Here is a 20595-nt window from a genome sequence, read left to right as displayed (position 1 = left end):
TAAAACCCGGCAAAAAAAAAAAAAAAAAACCCACCAAAAAACAAAAAAACAACAAGAGTCAAGAAAGCTGAAGGAATACCTGTGGCAATGGATTAGAGTCAATACAGTAGTATGAACCTATGCCCCTGTACATATAAAATAAATTCAAGTATTTGTGCATATACATACACACATGTATCTCCCCCCCCCTTTTTTTTTGGTACCGAGGATCGAACTCGGGTCCTTGAGCTTGCAAGGCAGGCCACCGAACCGCTGAGCTAAATCCCCAGACCCTCTCCCTTTTCTTGTATATGTGTAATCCTAGAATCAATGGCATTCAAGAAGCAACTAGCATGTAGATTTTAATACTAAGTATAATTATTCAATAAAAGTAATCAGGAGCCAGGTATTTAGCTCAGTGGTTCTGGCACCTGCCTCACAAGTGCAAGGACCCGAGTTTGATCCCCGGTACCAAAAAGAAAGAAAAAAAATTAATCAGGACTCCCTGGAAAAATGGCTGAACATAGGGTTGGGGAAAGAAAAACACGAGATAAATCTGAAACATCTTGTAGTGCTACAAAGCAAAGAAACAGAAAAAGAATAGCAATATGTCAACTTGAAAGAGCTCTCAATAGCCAAAGCCGGAAAAATTTGAAGAAGAACTGCACAAATAGCAAACGATAATATTGAATTGTAGGCCAAAGAATTAAAAATCCATGAATTACACTGATAGAAACAAATGATTATATCAGTATACACATAAGGTAAAGGGGAAGGAAAAATTTTCCATATGCAATTCATTGATAGCTTGTTTTACAAACTTAATTTGTTTTGTGATTTTGGAGAAGATGCCTTCATTTGTGTTTCTGTGGGGAAGATGGTTGTGGTCACATTTGTTACTTGAAGCAAAGTTTGCAAACCAAAACAAAATTTTGTTTGCAAACAGGAGCGTTTTTAAACTGAGGTATTACTGTCATTTGAAATGCTAATTATAGAAGGAATGAAGGATATTAAAAAATCATCATCAAGACACTGTAGTGGTCAATGTGGGAAAAAATTTACCAGCTGCTCCTCAGACAAAGGACTCTTATCTAGAATATACAAAGAACTCAAAACAATCAGCCCCCCCCATACAAAGACCCAATTCAAAAATGGGCATCTGAAATTAACAGACATTTCTCAGACAAAGAAGTAAAAGCAGCAAGTAAATATATGAAAAAATGTTCCGCATCACTGCTCATTCGAGAGATGCAGATGAAAACAACACTGAGATTCCACCTCAACCCACAAGGAATGGCTGATATCCAGAAATCACACAATAACAAATGTTGGCAGGTTGTGGGGAGAAAGGATCCCTTCTCCCTTGTTGGTGGGAGTGCAGACTGGTACAACCACTATGGAAATCAATATGGAGATACCTCAAAGAGCTGGGACTAGAGGTTCCATATGACCCAGCCATGCCTCTGCTGGGTATCTTTCCAAAAGAATTAAAAGAATCATATCATAGTGATATATGCACACCTATGTTTATGGCGGCACAGTTTGTAATAGCTAAAACTTGAAGATAGCCCATTTGCCCAGCAGTTGGAAACTGGATAAAGAAGATGTGGTTTTTCTATAAAATGGAATACTACTCAGCCATAAAGAATGAGAAATTAGATTCATTCATAGGAAAATGGATCACATACTGAGGATATACTCCTAAGTGAAATAAATAAGTCACACATGTGTTAATACCGAATAGTTTCTCAGGTGTGAAAAACTATAATAGTCCACAAAATCCTAATGATATAATTGACAATGTGAAATAGGAAGAAAAGGGCTAAAGGTGTAGGGTACGGGAAAGGAAATAAGGGAAAAGAAAAAAATATGAGAAGATGAAAAAATGGAAATGAAATGTTTGTAAAGAGGAGGGGAGAAGGGGGTGAAGGGAGGACAGGGACAAGGAGAAAAAAATGAGAACGAAGACCTGTCATGTAGAGGTACAAGATCCCAATGATGAATGTAACTGTACTGTACACCTAAAATGTAATGATAAACTCAATGAGAGAGAGAAAAGAAGATACTGTAGTGGTAACTGTTGCGGGCAAAATCCACTGGATACTTGCAGTCTCAAATTATTTGCCCCCAAGTATTTTTTAATTAGTCGACTTGTTCTCAAATATATACTCACAAATTTTCTGATATTCCTTTTTCCAGAAAAGTTATGATTGCCAGCTGATGGTCTTTTAAGGCATTGTTTAGAGGCGATGAAAACAGGAATTGGGGACCATTTCATGGGAGTGTATTATAGGGGTATGTCCTTTGAGACACATCTGGTCCCTCTCCCTTTCTGTTTTAGTGCTTCCTTTCCTCTCTGTTTTCTGGCTGCTATAAAGGCAGTGGCTTTCCTCTGCCATGTCCTGGCACAGTGTTTGTGCAAACTGATCATGGACTGAAACTGCTGAAACACTGAGCCAAAATAAACCTTTACTCCTTTAAAGTAAAGTCAGGTTTTCTGTCACAGCAACAAAAAGCTGACTCACACAAGAAGGTAGACTTTTAATTCACCTCTGCTTCTATATTAGTTGGATTTAGAAATATGTTCCTAACAAATAAGACGATGACAGGGGGGAAATAATAACACTATAAGTGGAGTGATCCACCAGACCACCTTATCCAAATGATAAAAGTTAACATCACCAGTGAAAAGTCTTGTTGATATCATAGAATCCTTACAATCCTGACTTTATGATGAGAAGAATACTTCAACTCGTTGGTATTTTTCTAAGTCAATGACCTAAATCTAATCATGAGAAAACATCAAACATAAATCGAAGAACATTCTACAAAATATTTGTCTTAAAAAGTGTCTAACTTATGAAAAACAAGGAAAGATTAGGAATACAGAAGACTAAAAAGTCATGCTAAATAAATACAACAGTGTGTATTGGATTGAATCTTTGAACATAAAAATTACATTAGTGGAAAACCTAGCAGAATCTGAATAATGTATTTAATAGAATTACAAAAATATTAACTTCTTAGTTTTTACAAATGTATCATTATTATTAGAGAAAATTAAGTGGGCAATATGCAGGAAGTCTTTGTGGTATTCTTTAAAGCTAAAAGTATTTCAAAACAAAAAGTTTAAAAATTAGAACCAAACTAAATGCTTTTATTGGGTACATGCTTGTAGTACATAATGATTACATTGGAACTGGTACCCGTACACGACATTTCTTAATGCTTTTTTATCCCCTTCCTCTCTCTACCCTCCTGTCCCTGAATGTTTCAGACACCCCTTATGTGTATGTGTCTGTGTGCGCTATGTATGTACATATATGTTCTATCTCTCTATATATGTTCTGTATTTATAAATAATCATGTTTGTAGTATATGATGATCATGCTCCTTGTTGGGATTTGATATATGTACACATGTATACAGTACTTCATGATTCTTATTTTGTAATTTCATTTCTCTCCCTTCCCCTCCTCTGTCTCTTTTCTTTTTCCTCATTGAGTTTATTGGTACACTTTAGGTATACGGTACAGTTACGTTCATCATTGGGATCTTGTACCTTTACATGACAGGACTTGGTTCTCATTTTTTCCCCTTGTCCTTGTCCCCCTTTACCCCCTCCTCCCTTCCCTATTTACAAACACTTTATTTCCATTTTTTCATTTTCTCATATTTTTTTTCTTTTCCCTCATTTCCTTTCCCTTACCCTTCCCACTTCACCTACACCTTTAGCCCTTTTCTTCCTATTTCACATTGTTCCCCTGTCTCTTGATTGCCTTCTCATATGCATAAACCAAATCTTAACAACCCAAAATAAAAGTCTGTTAATCAATGGAATTGATTGGCCAGTTGAGAAGCAAACAAATATCACTAAAAGGATTCATTATTCAGGGTGAAAGGGAAATTTCACAGACCAAAGTTGATAATAATTAATAGAAAATGTAAAATCATACTATATTTATACTAGAAAAATTTGAACTTCTTAATAAACTAATATATATATATATATATATATATATATGGAATGATTCTTTAGTGTTCTGCCAATTTTAAAATAAAATATAGTTTTAATACAATTCTATTTCACTATGTGCATTTTTTCTATTTTATATCTGAAGACTTTTCACATATGGAAACTTTATTTTACCATTGTCATATTAATGTAAATTTTAATTATTTCCAACTTGACATTTCTACATTAGAATGTGTACAAAGTTGAAATATATATAATTTTTGTCCTTATGATACTTCCAGACTAGTGAAAGATATAAAGAAGAAAGCAAACAAAACTGGATGAAGATGTAAAAATGGGTAAATACAGGGTCTAAAGATTTATGAGTCATGGTGAACTAATGTGGAATCAAGAGGTCAGTGAAGGCTTATAAATTTAATTTTTAAAACATTCAACCGAGAGCAAAGGCACTTTCTACTTCAACAATTATGCTTTGCCACATGAAAAACTTGCCTAGCCGAAGGCAAGACACAGTTAGGGCATGTCTCCCCAGCATCCCACAAAGCAACCTCAAGAATCTTTCTGAAGTGAATCTTAAACATAATGCTACATATTAACATCCCAGTGCCAGGTGTGGTGCTGTAAGTCTGTAATCCAGGCACTCTGGAAGGTTGAGGCAGGAGGATCACAAGTTCAAGCAAGCCTAGGTAATTTGGTGACTTAGTGAGATCCTGTCTCAAAATAAAAAATAAAAAAGGGCTGGGGTTGGAACACAGTGAGAAGGCCCTGAGTTCAATCTCTAGTACTGGACATAAAAAAGTCTAAGCAGAACAATTCACTTGAAATGTTGAAATGGTAGTGGTTTGGACCCAGCACTTTAGGATTGCAGTAATCCATAAGCATATGCTCTGGTTAACTACAAACTTTACCACAATCAACAATGTTCACAGCATTCAGCTCTAAATCCAAGCAATGACAGACTTACATGGAAGAGATAATGAAGATTATAGAAGTGCTTCAAGTTAAGTTCATTCATGTGGATGTGGCCAATGTTTTTTTCTCGTTTGAAGAATTTGAGAAATGTTTTTATTCTAAACGTGCAGAACATAGCATTATGTCTGGGAATAAGGTGATAGGAATGGTATAACAGCTTATTGTTTCTGGAATAGAAACAACCTAAGAGGAAATCAGCCTAGGTTCTGTGTGTGCCACTTGAACCAAAACCCGGGTGAACCACCCTCAGTTGTGCAAAATGATAAATGTGCTGAATCTCCTTCTACTCGAAGGGGCAAATCTTCTTAGATGGTGGGTGCTTGAGTATATATTATGCTAAACCTTTGGATCTGGGGCAGATTTTTCTATGCTAGGTAGGATGTTTCTGGGCCACACATAATGTGCTAGAGAAGTGATGGAGAAGACTGTAGGATGTCCTTTTAAGCAGCATTGAAGGTGGAAGGAAGGATAGGGAGAGGTTGGTCAATGGTATAAAGTTATAATAATATAGGAGGAATTGGTTGTGGTGTTCTATTGCACAGTAAGGTGGCTATAGTTAATAATAATTTATTAAATAATTAAAAATAGCTAGAAGAGTGGATTTTAAATTTTCTCACCAAAAAGTAATGATAAATATTTGAGGTGACAGATATGCTAATTACCCTGATTTGCTCATTATACAATGTATGCATATATTGACATCACATTGGTTACTATACAATGTGCAGATGTATTAAAATGCCACACTGTATCCCACAAATATGAATAACTACTAATATCAATTTGAAGATTAAAAACATCAATGAAGAAATATGCAGGAAGAGTTGCTGTAATGTCTCAGAATACAAGACTATGGAAGTGACTAAAAAAGGAAGACAGAAAACACTCTTCTGGATATCATAGCATTAGAGTTCCTTGTTCATTTTAGTATAAGCTTATATGGACACACCTGGATGATAAAATGGAGCCTTTTTTCTTCTCCTCTCACATAACCTGGAGAACTTTGGGCTTTGGTACCATACCTAGTGCTTGCTTGTTGCTCAAAAGCAGGACGATGATTGTCTGAGAGACTCAGGGTGTCTACTCTCCAGAACCCATAATTTCATTGTCAAATGTGATGTATGAACCTTTTTCTTCACTTTTAAAAAATTAACTTCTTTAATTGCATGCTAATGTAATATTGTAAATTTTTACTTATATTTAAAATCTACTGTGATTACTTAACTTAATTTCAAAGGTAGCTGAGTGTTACATTGTTGCACTGAAATTGCCAGGGACAAGGATGAAAGTGATGGCCTACATTGCCCGGTTCTTCATCAGGTGTGCATTGGTGAGCTTATTGATGTCTCTTGTGAGTATTTAGGGCAACAAGGTTAATATGCTCTGCCAGTAGCACCATAAAAATAGTATTAGGCTTTCTATAATTACATATAAGCAGAATAAATGGAGAAGAGGATAATGAAACTTCTAGTTGAAGTTTTGTGCTGGCAGAAAGGTTCATCTGTGTGCTAATTGGTGAACTGTTTTTTTTGTTTTTTGTTTTTGTTTTGTTTTGTTTTGTTTTTTTGCTTTTGTGCTAGGGATCAAACTCAGGCCTTGAGCATACTAGGCCAGTGTTCTTCCACTGAACTACATTACTGGCTTCAGCAAAGTCTGAAACACTGAAATTTCTGGGAAATACACTGGTTAACATTAAAAGAGTCACTACAGAAGTGTGAGAGCTAGACTACTAATTTCCTTCCACAATTCATATTTGTGCATCTGCCTCAGTAAGTGTCCACCAACACACATATACACACACTGGGGAGGGGCATAGAGAGACAAAGACAGAAAGGAAAAGAGACAGTGGGAGAGTGAGTGAGATGGGGGAGAGGAGAAGGGCGCTGGGCAACATTAGCTAAGGGCTATACAGGAATGCAGACCTCGTGTGCAGCAGAAACAAGAAAAGGAAAGATCCCTTCCATCTGAGGTGACTGGGTGATGAGTGTGGGCCTCTAAGAATGAGGATGACCAGGATCTAGGATAACAAGGACGACAGTTGGCAGAAAAGAACTTGCATGTAAGGACAATTAGAGGGATGAATGAGGAAAGCTTGGGACACAGCGTATGAGGCAAAGCAATACATGACTAGATTGGAAACATGTATCCTGGGCTCAATTCTGATGGATATTTAATATGAGAATGAAAAGTCTACAATTTACTGTGTGGCTAAGGAAGGTCTATGGGCAGGAGATTGAGAGTTGAAAGCATAGAAGTGTGAAGTTTAATTTGATAGTAATGTGTGAGATCAATTAGAAGGAAGCAGGTAGTCTAGATATGAAATAATAAGGGCCTAAACCTATATGTGAACATATATGAGCTTTCTTCATAGTTTTAATTTAAAAAAACCTGGGGATCGAACTAGGGACCCTGTGTTTGCGAGGCAGGCACAGTGCCACTGAGCTAAATCCCTAGCCCAAGAGCTTTGTTCATAGCTGTTCAGCACTTAAAATAACTCATATGTCCTTCAGCAGGAGAATGAATAAATTGCGGAGTATCCAAATAACAGAATACTAACCAATAAAAAGAGAAAGATGAACTACTGATGCATAGAAACTCTTAAATGGATGTCCAGGACATTATGCTAAGTGAAAGAAGTCAGTCTCAAAGTATTACCTATGGTATGAAATCACTTGTATGCATTCTGAAGAAGACAAAGCTATAGTAATAGGAAACAGATAAGTAATTTCCAGAGTTTAGGGAAGGAAGATATGGCTACAAAAGCATAGCATGAGGAAATCTGGAGGTGATTGAATTATATTCTGATTGAGGTAATTAAATTGCATAGAATTGTACACACACACAGAAAGTCAATTTTCATATTCATAGGGATGTTCAGAATTGCTCTCCATTAAATGGTAACATTTGAAAGAATGGAAATATTTGGTGGTAGGTGGTGTTGTCTTTATAATTTGCTTGCTACGTTTAATTAAAAACTCACTCAGACAATGTTCCTTTCATCCAAGAAATAGATTCCTCATACTTAAACATAAATTATAAAACATTAAGGCAGCAAAATATTTTTTACAGACATTTTATTCTCCCTGGTGGGTTCTATCGTTGGTTGAGGCATTCTGCTGTGATCATCCTAGACAAGAGACCTTGTTAACCTCCCTGTTCTTGATTCTCCAGCTGACTCCACTGGCACCACTACACCTCCAGGTACCAGTGAATTCTGAGTTGGGAGATCAGTTTCTTCTTTAAACTAATAACTAGAACTGCTTTCTAACAGCAATGATGCTTAAAGACCACTAGGTGGAAACTAGACTTTTCAGTGGATTCATTTGATTAACAAAGGTATTGGATCTTACTGATGCTTATGAGGCAAGGAGGTCTGTGTGAAGCACTCCTACAGAACACAAGTGGAAGCTACTAGCAGCCATCAATGAAGTGGTCAGATATCTATTGTCAGGTATGGTGACCCATACCTGGAATTGCAGCGCTGAGGCAGAAGAATTGCAGTTCGAATCCCATTTGGGCAAAGTTCGAGTCCCACCTGGGCAAATTATAGAGCCCCGTCTAAAAATTTTAAAAGGGAGAGGAGACAGGTGTAGCTCAGGGCGAGGCCCTGGATTTTATTCCCAGTGCTGCGGGGGGTGGAGTAAGATATCTAATACACAATTACTTGAATTCAACCAGAAAGAAAATGTAACAGATAACTTATACAAAATTGCTAAAAGGTAAAAACAGATATTCTACAGATTAATTCATGAGTCTTTTTTAAAAAATGCTTTTCAGTAGGATTTTTGAGATGCTAGCACATCTACATGTTATAAATACTCTCATTTCATTTGTAGCCATTAGAAAACCTTTTCAGGCCTTAGATTTAACTAGGCTAATTTGTCTTTACCATTAAGCGTTGCATATTGCTTGTGAGGCATCCCTTTTAAAATTCATTTTTAATAGTACACTAATTTTTTAAAGCACAAAACTATTAAGAGCTCTAGTAAAATCCCACTCTTAACCTTGGATTATTTTCTCACCCTCCCCATCTACCTACCACCTTCACTCATTTTAATGCAGGATAGGATTGCAAGAGAAATAGTGGCCCTTGGGTTTTGGGGGAGGGGAGGTGGGCGTATTGGGACCCAATAGAAAGAGATGATTTCTTAAAAAAACGAAAAATGGCCTATTAACCCTAAAAGGGCTGCTTTGAAGACGAATAGATACTCCAGGGTAAAGTTACCAGGTTTATTGTCTCTGATTGGCAAATACGGGGGCGGGGGGAGACTGACTGTGTCAAGTGGACGGAATGTAGGGGCGGGCTGTTGTGCCAAGGGGAGGGGTAATTGAAGACCCGAGCTCATAGATGACGCGGCCCTCACGTGACAAAGAGTCGACGTGTGCAGAAATCCGAATAGTCTGGGCCCTGTTTCCCTGTGTCTGCTCCGTATTGCTAGAGAAGAAAGAAAGTGACCCGGATCCTTTCAGGTAGTGTAAAGGTGGGAGCTGATTTGGAGACACTGTGGTGGAGAAGGCAGAGAGCAGAAAACAAGCGGGGCGGTCCTATTTTCCCCACATCGCTGTTCTGCCAAACTTCCATTTTGTGCAGGAAATTTGGTGGGGGTGGGGTGGTGAAGGAGCAAGGTAACTAATTGGAGAGGGAGAGGGGGGAAAAGAGAAAGGGAGAGAGAGAGAGAGAGAGAGAGAGAGAGAAGAGAGAGAGAGGGAGGGAGAAGAGAGGGAGAGGAGAGAGGAGAGGGAGAAAGGAGAGGGGAGAGAGGAGAGAGAAGAGGGAGCAGAGAGAGAGGGGTGAGGGAGGGGGAGAGAGAGAGAGAGAATGAATATGAATTTTGGAAAAAAAAACTTGCCTCAAATGGTGAGCACAGAGGGCAGGGTTGCTGTAAAAGGTGGAAGGTAATAAAGACTGGGAAACTACACCAACAAGACCTATAATTGTAAAAGGGACCTTTGATCCAGGTACTGGAGGGCTCACCAGACGAGCATACCTGTCTGCAGGACTCTGGGTCTCTTGGACGAGACACAAATCAAGGTGAAGGAAGAGGGAGGAAAAGCCCCTGGATCCCTGCAGGTCAGTGTAAGAGTACTATGGCTTCAGGGTCCTTAGGTGAGAGGTGGAAGTCTGGATGACACCAAAGCACATCCACGGGGCGCGCCGGCCGCCACCGCCTCTACCCCTCGGGATTAAGCACGGGAGGCCTGTGCAGATCCTGCAGCTAAAATGGGTTGGGGGAGGGGAAGGCCAATGAGACAAGAAAGGGAGAGGGAAAGCCTAAGTCTGGACCATCTCAGGTTAAAGCCTGGAGTTTGGGATGATTTGGGAAAGCCAGAAAGGACGACCTGGGAAAGTCAGAAAGGATGGGAACATTGGAGACCCCTGGCAAGGCAAGAGTTAATAGCTTCTGAGTTGCTGGCTTTTCAGTGCTGGGAGAGGCTTGTAAAGCCAGGCCTGCTGGGAAAATGGTGGGCTGGAGCTGGAGGAGAGAAGATGGAGCTGGAGTGAGGGGGAGGAGGGGAGGGAGGTGGAGTGAGGGGAGTTATGAGCTTGAGGATCTAGCCTTGCCTAGTTGGAAAACTTGACGGTTCAGGGCCTGAATCAGAAAAAAAAAAAAAGTCACTACAGATTGTTTGTCTGGCACCTAGTAATTTTGTTTCCTTGTTTCCTAGGATTAATTTATTTGAAAATAAAATAAAAAATACTCAACATGCAAAAGTCTTGTGAAGAAAATGAAGGAAAACCAGAGAATATGCCAGAGGCAGAGGAACACCTCCCTTCAGAAGATGCATTACAGGAGGCAGAAGGAAATCCTCAGCCTTCTGAAGAAACTATAAGACAGGAAGCAGAAGGAAACCTTAGAGCAAGGCCCGCTCAAACTGGCCAGGAATTTAAAGAGGACATTCCAGTTAGGCATTTGGACCCTGAAGAAATGATAAGAGGAGTAGATGAGTTGGAAAGGCTTAGGGAAGAGATAAGAAGAGTAAGAAACAAGTTTGTGCTGATGCATTGGAAACAAAGACATTCACGCAGCCGTCCTTATCCTGTGTGCTTCAGGCCTTGAATTCTTTTTTGTGTGATATTAAAATCTGGCCCTTGCTTTCTTCCTGGTAGCATTTTCTGATGTATCTTTTTACCTTTGCTTTACTTTTATTTTTGGTATTTCATTTTTGATTTCTTGTTACCAGCATCTCATTGGATTTTGAAGTTTGCCATTTTCCTGGTTTATTTTTCAATTAGAAAGTTTCACACATATGTATGGAAATATGTTCATTCTATGTTACATAGTGAAACATAATAGGTTACAAACAGCATATTTGATATCAGCTCACATATATAGTATGAAATTCCAAATTGTGTGTGCGTGCACAATGTATATACATATGTATCTCAAAAACCTAACTGTGCAAATTTCTTTGTGGTGCAAAGTTTTGTTTTTGTTTTACTTTTTGCTTATGTGTATTTTTTTAATGCACACATATCTCACATACACAAAAAGTTGAGAATTTTTTTATAAGAGTTAATAATTTGCAACCAGCTTAAGGGCAATGGGGGCACTTGAACTCCTGATGAAAGAACTATAAAAAAGAAATGTAAGTCTCAAATTACCTCTGCATCTCTTAGCCAGAGGAATAAAACTGGCAATATTGAAAGATACACTTGCTTAAGACTCAGTCTTTTCATGGGAAAAAATATTTGCTTCACAGGACTGCTGTAGGGCAGAGATGATACACTATGAACTCAGAGTTTTGTTTGGTGGCACCTTGTTGAACCTGTGCATACAGACCCCAACTTGCTGTGGAAGCATCCATCAGTCACTTGAGAGAGGGCCTGGTATAACTCAATCTGGGCACCTGAGCAAGTCCAGTAGGTACAGGTGTGGGCTCCCATGCCAGTCCTCTGCTGTCATGCCCTACCTTTGTCTTCTGGGTCAGTCCATACTTACTGGCCATAGCTCCTTCTACAGGGTCCTTTATTTTGCTGGCCCCCACTTGTGCTGGTACACTGGAGGCCAGAAGAGCCAAACCCTTCTGAGATTCCTAGAGTACCCAGAAAGTTGAATTGCCACTGTCTTCTTAAGCCTCTTTGCTCTTTAGACACTTAACATAGCTGGGACTTTCCTAGGGTTGTTGGGGCTACAGTATCTTGCATATAGTGCTTAGCAAAGAAATCCCTTCTGCTTTTAGTCACAGGATCCTGCATATCCAAAAGAGTCATATGTGGTAAATTCATTTGGGAGTTGATCCTGGGTACAGGTTTGAGTAAAAGATAGCATGCTGTACTTGAGTGTTGATGCTCTTGATTTCAAGGAGCAAGATCTTGTCCTTATCTTCTGAGATGATCTCCCCACGAAGGCTCTTGATGCTATGGAAGGAATCAGTAAGTGACACAGACAGGCAGCAGAATGGAAGTAAAATAAAAAATCTACTTATCGATAAGGGCTGTTCACACATAAGCCGTGCCTGGATTGATGACACACTGGGTTACAACTCCTGCTTTGTAGGGTTTCACAGCCTTGACTTCATGCGGGTGGTTGCATTTCATTCTCACAGTTAAAATCACAGTCACAGAATAGTTAATCTTTTCAACCCAGATGTAACAGTTCTTTGCAGTTGGGAGTTTACCTTTAAGATTCGCCTAGTTATCTGTTCTAGTCCATAGGAAGGTGGTGTTCAGGGTCAGGGGAGCTAATGTTGGCAATGGTCTTTTTATCTTGACACTTTTATGATCATGTGGCTCCAGTCTCTTCAGAGCTCAAGACCTTGATGTTCCCTGTTATCTCAGAGTAAAACCAAATGCTTCATTGAGCCATCAGTGCCTTTGGTGCCTATTAGTTTTGAGCTAAACAAAACAAACTGCTGTTAGAGACAGCAGAAGCCACTCTACAATGTAACACTTTACAAGTTTTTGGTATTTATAAAAGTTTTCCCTGTCATAGCTAGAACTGCCTTACTGGTTCAGCAGGCTCTCAGGGAGCATGTATAAATTGCACAAAGTGACATAAGGAACAGATCTAAGGGGAACAGCCCCCTGCTCTTTATCCTGTCATTCCCGAAACATGCAAAAATGCTTTGTAAGACTAAAATAGGTGTGTGTGTGTGTGTGTGTATCTAAGAAACAACCCCCATTCCTCCATTCCATCCCCTGTTGAAATGAGAGAAAAACCACAAAAACTTTTAAGCACACTAAAATATGATAAATGTACTTGGAATAGAATGGCTACTATATAAATGTCAGGTATAATATTGTCCCTGTAAAACAGACTATCTTTTCTTCCAGATATCCCCACGTACCTGTGGATGCTTCACACATCATGTTTAATATTTAATTGGTTTTCAATTATTATTACTAGGAATCTAGGTTATGAGTCAGAGTTATCCAAATGATCTTACTAAATCTTCTATGAGTCTTGATTTCTCTAAATTTATTACAAGCAATTAAAAAAAGAAACATGGATTTTACTCACAAATGTTTTACATCAACATCTTGTGTTACTGCATCAGATTTAGTAGGAGAGCATTTTGAAAATGCAAATTTCTGGGACCTACAAAACATTCATCCACACTCTGAAAATGGGCTGTAAAAGCAACATAACTAACAAAGTTATATGGGTGTTTATAATACACACTGAAGAATGAGGACCACTGGTGTATACAATATGCTTTTCAATATTGTTTATATGGACCATGAAATAATTAGAAGGAAATATTGGTGAATGCTCACCAAAATTTAGAAAATAGAAGGCCTATGCAAGCATTTATTTTAAAGTATGGAATTTTGAAGGCAAAGGATTGACATTTGTACAGATAATTTAAGTTTCCTGTTAGCAAATAAATATTTTTTTTGAATGCCAAGGAAGTGGATATAATATGAAATTTTATTTCTTCCAATATGAGTAAAAAGTATCAAATTTCACTTCCACTTTTTGTGATCATCTCACAAACCATACCTGTGCCTTTTGTTTTTCACTCTATGATGCTCTTTTGGGAGCTCGTTATGCCTCCAGACTGGTCCTCAAGTTTGTGGCATTCTGAACAATGCCACTAGGGCTGGAATTAAGCGGGAGTGGGATCGGGTTCTAAGGGTCATTGATTCAGTTGGAGCAGACAGGGCAAATCCAGCTTCCTGACTCTCAGTAGTAGGGTGCTCAGGCAGTATGTGGAAGGCCTCACCAAGCCACATTCCTTTCATTCAACATGCTGTTTTGCATAGAAGTGACTTCTATTCAAGCTAAATAGAGTAATTCATTCATTTGGAATTTTACAAGCAATAACTGACTTCTATATATATTTATATTGTTTATGTACCCTGGTGCTATTTCTCTATTGCAAGATGAGGAAAGCAAACAAACAAACAAATAAAAAAATCTCGACATTTTCATTATGTTTACATACCTGCCAGAAAATTTGAAATCATGAGGATAATCTTACTGTGCTAAATCACCAAATATGATGGAGATCTGTATCACTGACACAGAAAAGTTGTTCCTGAACATACTCTTTCATGAAAAAGCTAGTTGAAACACACACACACACACACACACACACACACACACGTCATCAAACATATCAGAAAATTTGAAGTGAATATTTTTGGGTTATGCTATTATTGAAATTTTATACCTTCAACTTTATTCTCTGTATTTCCAGTTTTAATTTTTTCAATGAATATATGATACTTTAAACAATCAAAAAGGTAAAAACAGTGTATTTTCACTTCTTTCTCTTTGGCCAATATAGGAGCTGTTGGCTCTTTCAATCCATCATTTGTTTCCTTTGTCATCTTATATCTGCGAAGAAGCATTGAACTTTTGAGTCCTGGTTGAAAACTTCCCTTGTCTATGTTACTACATGTTCTCCAGTCAACTAAACTCGTGCTGTAGTTCTGTCTTTGGTCACATGGTGGCGTGTCACAACTACTTTCTAAAGATTCTCCAATAAAATTAGGTTAATTTGTTTAAAAAGAAATAAATATGACTTTCAAAGAACAAATTCCAGAAATTGATTCCAGTTATGCTTAAAATAAAGTTTTAGAAAAATATTAGAAGAATATGCCCTGAATTGTATTGTAGACTTCCAAATTCACATTTCATTTATTTACTCATTAACAACTATTTACTGGAAGGCTGGTATATGTCAAACTATGTGAGACAAAATCCAGTTGTACATCCAATAGTTTTATCCTAAGACTCTATTCACCTTTCTACTGGAACTGACCACTTGGATCAAGATAAAGAGATATTGTTATCCAGCCATATGTATATAATTCTGCATGGACATATATCATCACTTTTAGCCAATTTGTTCCTTAATCCTAGAAGCTAACTATACAAAATAGAAAAGAATAAAAAACAGAGACAGCACAGGTATTACAGATAGAAAAACCTGTTTTGAAATAGTCATTCTCTTAGTTCAAAACTCTTGTAGTGATCAATAAGATTCTTAATGGGCCAGGGATCTAGTGCAGTGGCACCACACCTTCCTTGCAAGTGCAGGTCCTGAGTTCGATCAGCAGTTAGAAAAAAAAAAAAAAAACTCTTAGTAACCCAGGAAGTGGATTGATAATATCAGTTTTCAAATACAAGACTTGTCTCCATTGTGTAAGGCTCAGAGTCAAAATCTCCATTATTCTTTGATAACCATTGATGCATATAATTGCCAAGTCCTGGTTCTTTTTTTCCTCTGATATTTATTGAGCTCTTATTAAATTGCCTTGGTCTTTGGTTGGGCCCTAAGACATAGCATTATACAAAACAAAGTTCCTGCCTTCACAATGCTCATATTCTGATTTACACATTTTTAAATACTTGAGAAAAAATTTACACTTAATAAAATGTGCAGTTCTTAAGAGTGTGATTACATACGATTAAATGAATGTGAAATGAACATTTCTATCATTCCAGAAAGTTTTCTGTTCCTCTTCTCAGCTACTTTCTTTCCTTCAGTAGCCACTCAAGTTATTTCTATTAATTTATATTACTTAATCTGTTGTGGGAATTTCAAATAAATGGAATCATATGGAATGTACTTTGCTGTATCTAGTATCTTTCATCTAATATAATGCTTTGAATATTCATCTCTATAACTGTGTATATAGTTCATTCTTGTTTCATCATTAATAAAATTTATTGGCACAGTTTAGATATCCATAATGATCACATTTGTCATATGGAATTTGTATCTGTATATGATATATCTTGATTCTTACTTTTTTTCCATTCTCTTCCCCACCCTCTCCCCCTTTCCCTTCTTACGTACAAGAGCTTTGTTTCGATTTTATCTTTCTTTTCTCATTTTTTCATTTTCCATTCCTTCCTTTCCCTCTCTCCTCTCCCATATGCCTCTCCTCATTTGAGCATTTTCTTCCTATTTCATGATATCTATTACACATTTTGGTTCTTATTTACGCTTTCACTTTCTCACACCAGAGAAACAATGCATTATTCATACATATGTGTCCAATTTATTTCACTTAAGGATACGGCCTCCAGGTGCAACTATTTAGTGATAAATGTCTCAATTTTATCTTTCTTCATGGCCGAGTAGCACTCCATTGTATAAAAAAAATCTTCATCCATTCATCAGTTGATGAGAATTTGGGTTGTTTCCAAGATTTAGCTGTTACAAACTGTGCTGCTATGAATATGGGTGTGTATATATATCAATGGAGTACGATGTTTTTAATTCTTTCAGGAAGATACCAAGAAGTGCATAGCTAGGTCAAATGAAACCTCTAGTCCTAGTATTTTGAGGAATCTTCACACTGATTTCAATAGTGGTTGCACCAGTCTACACTCCCACCAACAGTGGAAAAGGCTTTCTTTTCCCCCAGAGCCCCACCAGCATTTGTTATTGGTTGATTTCTTGATAAGAGCCATTTTTTATAGTTCTGGAAAAACTAGATTTCCACATGCTGGAGATTAAAAATAGACCCATGTTTCTCATCACATGCTAAATTAAAATAAAAATGGATCAAAGATCTAAACATTAAAATGGAAACACTAAATCTGCTGGAAGATTATAGGTGGAATTCTTGAAGAGATAGGTGCAGGCAAAGACTTTGTGAACAAAACCCTGATCACATGGGAAATATTGCAAAGAATCAATAACTAAGATCTCATCTTATTAAAAAGCTTTTACACAGAAAAATAAATCACCAACAGAGCAAAGAGACAACCAACAGAGCAAGAAAAAACTTTTGCCAGTTGTTCTTTAGATAAAAGACTGATACCTAGAATATATGAAGAACTGAAAAAAATCAAACCCCTCCATTTTAAAGACTGAAATGTATATCTGACAGAAATACACACTTCTCAAATGAGTAAGTACAAAAGACAAATAAATATGTGAAAAAATGTTCAACATCACTGGTTATTTCAGAGATGCAAATTAAAACAACACTGAGATTTCATCTCACTCCATATAGTTTATTCTTTTAAAATTTTTACAATATAATATTCCATAGTGTGAATAATGAAAAATTTGTTATCCACTGAGTTGTTGTTGAATATGTGAATTGTACTCATTTTTATCTATTATAAATATAATCTTTATGTACATTTTATACAAATATTTTTGGGACTATATGTTCCCATTTCTTTTGGGGGAAAAACATAGCAATGAAATTGCTGGGTCATATTAAAGATGAATATTTTAAAAAATATGAAATTTTAAGAGGGTTTCCAAAGTGATTGTACCATTTTGTACTCATACTTGCAGTGCTAAAGAATGGCAGTTGTTCTGTACCATCATCCAAATGCCAGTGCTAAGAAAGAGAATGCTAGATAATAGTTCCAGATTTTAAAAGATTAAAATACACCCTAATTAAACATAATATTTGAATAAGCACTGTAGCTTAAATAGTAGTATTATATCAATGTTAACTTTTCTGAATATGATCACAATCATTGTATTATGATTGTGAGAACAGTGTCTTTATTGTTAGGAAACAAAATATCTAAGCATTATATCTACGATAAGTCTTAAAATAGTTCAGCAATGAATATATATCTTATATAACCATATATTACATGTATAAAGACAGATAAAGCATTTGTAAAAAGTATTAACTGGTGATTGTACTCTAGATTCAGAAATTTGCTTTATCATTTTTGGAACATTTTGCATGGTTAATTTTTTTCCAAAATAAAACACTGATGAGAAGGGAGGCAGTGACATCTGTCAGCCCTCCTGGAGAAAAAGTAACTGAATGAGAATAAGTGTTTAACAAATTGGATTATGTGAAAACATCAGATGAAAGGTTACACAAACACTTTAAAAGAAGAACACAGAGGGTTATCAAGTTGACCTCTGGCAACATGTTATGAAGACTTTCCTTAGGTCCAGCTTGTTTGGACAGACTACCACAGGTCTCCAAGGCTTTTTTGAGTTAAAATAGTAATACCTATGCATTATGGATAAGAACAGACTTCTGTGTGAAGAAAAGTTAAGATGCTTGAGAACATCTAAATATTTAATTAAATTATTAAGGTGGACTGGGAGCAACCTTACAGAATTAAGACAAAAAAGAGAATGTAAGTTAGTAAGAAATTTCCTCATTTTTGGTATTAAATCAAACTTTTGAGAGCAAGAGGTCTCTGAAAATAAAGGGTATGTTGAACTGTATAGATTAACCAAAAGATGAAAGGCCCAGTTTTGGGATAAATTCCTTAAATTACCAGTAAGAAGAATGGCCAGTTGGAAAAATGTCCATTGGACCTAAGCAGGCAGGGTGTTTTATAATGAAATTTGGGGAAGAAGAAATATAAATCATTTAAATTAAACCCTCTTTAGTTATAGATAAGGACAAGACAATGCAAAGTGACAAATACTGAAATAGGAGGTTTGTCCATAAAGAAATTTTTTTGCACTTTTTGGTTCATTAATTCCAAAAGCTGATGTGATGTGGCCTTGATTGGCACATGAAAGGAATGTAAAACAGTCTTATTCTTTTTCTTTGGTGATTTAGCTTGATCTCCAAGTTAAAATGACATTCACTTACCACTTTCCTCCCTCCATTCTCTTGCCTATAACTCAATTTAAGTGTAGGTAACTTCCGAATTCTTCTGCTATCATTTGTGTCAGATCTTGATGTGAAAGACAGTATATTAGCTGCTTTTTCAGCAATGTCATATGTATGTGTGTGTGTGTGTGTGTGTGTGTGTGTGTGTGTGTGTGATAAATACAGAAACCAAAGTTGGCTGCTACATTCAACCACTTTCTAGTGTAGGATGATGAAAACAGTTATTAGAAGACCTAGAATAATTGTTCACAAAGTGAGTGAAAGAAAGCATAAGAACGGATAATCAGAGGACATGATGGCATAAGGATGAAAATAAAGCAGAATAATCCAAAGTAGGAGTAATACAGTCTGTGTTTACATGAGACCAAAAGGTGAAAGTGAACTGAGATTTGAAATTTATTGGGGTTCTAATATAGCATTCTCTTGGAATGATAGTTTCCTTCCACAAAAGCCACATTTCATCAATCTTCTAAATATTTCACAAGTAGAGTTTATCTCTAATAAAAACTCCAAGATTTTATAAAATACATGAAAATGTTCTGTAGTTTATTTTTATTGGAGAATTCATGAGGATTTTTCTAAGGATAGGCCAACTTCACAGGGCTACTTTAAGAATTATTGAAAGTGACATTTTATATTGTATAGTGGGCTCATCCTTTTATGGGACAGGCATAATTCATTAGGCAGGAACATAAAAAGAAAGCTGATTCGGTAGTTTTAGGGAGATATAAATAGCAGATCTTGCTGACTGGATATGGACACTTAGAAAGAAAATCTGACATAAGGACTACTTGAATCCTGGTTCCACTAATTTAGACGCCCTAAAATGTGATTTGGAGTGTGGTGAGAGAAGTGAGAAAGAAGACATATTTATTTCAAAGTGTGACATTTAGTTATAAATGTCCAAAATAATGTGGTAAAATAGTAGGGAGGCTGGGACCAGGATGGAGCTAAGTGGTACAGCTTGTGCTTACCATGTGCAAGGCCCTATGTTCAATCTCCAGCACACACAATTCAAAAATATCATAGAGTTCAAAAGAGATATATATTATATAGATACAAAATTGAGAGTGAATGCTTTACGTGATAGTTACAATCAAAAATCACTTAAATATTGTGATAGGATGAATATTTCCCCCTAAAATATCCAGGTCCTAAACCTGGAATAGGTGAATTTTAACTTATGTGAAAAAGGACTTTACAGGTGTGATTCAGTTAAGGATTTTAAGATGGGGAGATTATGTGGGCCTTAGATGTAATATCAAGAATCTTTAACAGGAAAGTGGGAGGCTTTATTTTAGAGAGTAAAGAGCTAATGTAATACTGGAAGAAGAAATTGTAGTCATAGAACTAAAACCCAACAAATGCCACTAGCCAACCAAACTTCAAAGAAGAAAGGTATAGATTCTCTTTGGGAGCCTCCAGAAGGAATGAACCCTCTGGACACTTTTAGGTTAATTTTTTACTATTCAATTTATAATTCTTGCCTTCAGTATTGTAAAATCATACATTTGTATTATTCTAAGCCATTAAGTTTATGGTTAATTGTTACAGTAGCAATAGAAAATTAATATACTTAGATAAGAAAAGGTCTATGAAAGAACTCTGAAGGGCATCAATATTTCTAAAGGACTAAAATTAGCTTATTGAC

General features: G+C 36.7%; 1 protein-coding gene across 3 annotated transcripts; it reads left to right on the top strand.

Moving 5' to 3' along the window:
- Nucleotides 1-9248: 9248 nt before the first annotated feature.
- On the top strand, nt 9249-11588 carry Tceal8 (transcription elongation factor A like 8). Of its 3 annotated transcripts, none has more exons than XM_033760555.1 (3): nt 9249-9397; nt 9887-9998; nt 10595-10617. In XM_033760555.1, the coding sequence occupies exons 1-3, from the start codon at nt 9276-9278 to the stop codon at nt 10598-10600; spliced, it is 240 nt and encodes a 79-aa protein (XP_033616446.1). In that variant the 5' UTR covers nt 9249-9275; the 3' UTR covers nt 10601-10617. The 3 variants fall into 3 exon arrangements, with proteins under 3 accessions (XP_033616446.1, XP_010617084.1, XP_019062253.1); XM_010618782.3 differs by having other exon boundaries at nt 9261-9397; nt 10595-11588; XM_019206708.2 differs by having other exon boundaries at nt 9261-9397; nt 9872-9998; nt 10595-11588.
- The last annotated feature ends 9007 nt before the right edge of the window (nt 11589-20595 follow it).

The sequence above is a fragment of the Fukomys damarensis genome, unplaced genomic scaffold (assembly GCF_012274545.1).
Source record: "Fukomys damarensis isolate Sample0158 unplaced genomic scaffold, DMR_v1.0_HiC HiC_scaffold_39, whole genome shotgun sequence".
NCBI classification, from domain to species: Eukaryota; Metazoa; Chordata; class Mammalia; order Rodentia; family Bathyergidae; genus Fukomys; species Fukomys damarensis.
This window is presented reverse-complemented; position numbering and strand designations above follow the sequence as displayed.

What these genes read in the sequence shown, in the direction of transcription:
- Tceal8 (XM_010618782.3), top strand. Translation starts at nt 10,633, where the DNA reads ATGCAAAAGTCTTGTGAAGAAAATGAAGGAAAACCAGAGAATATGCCA.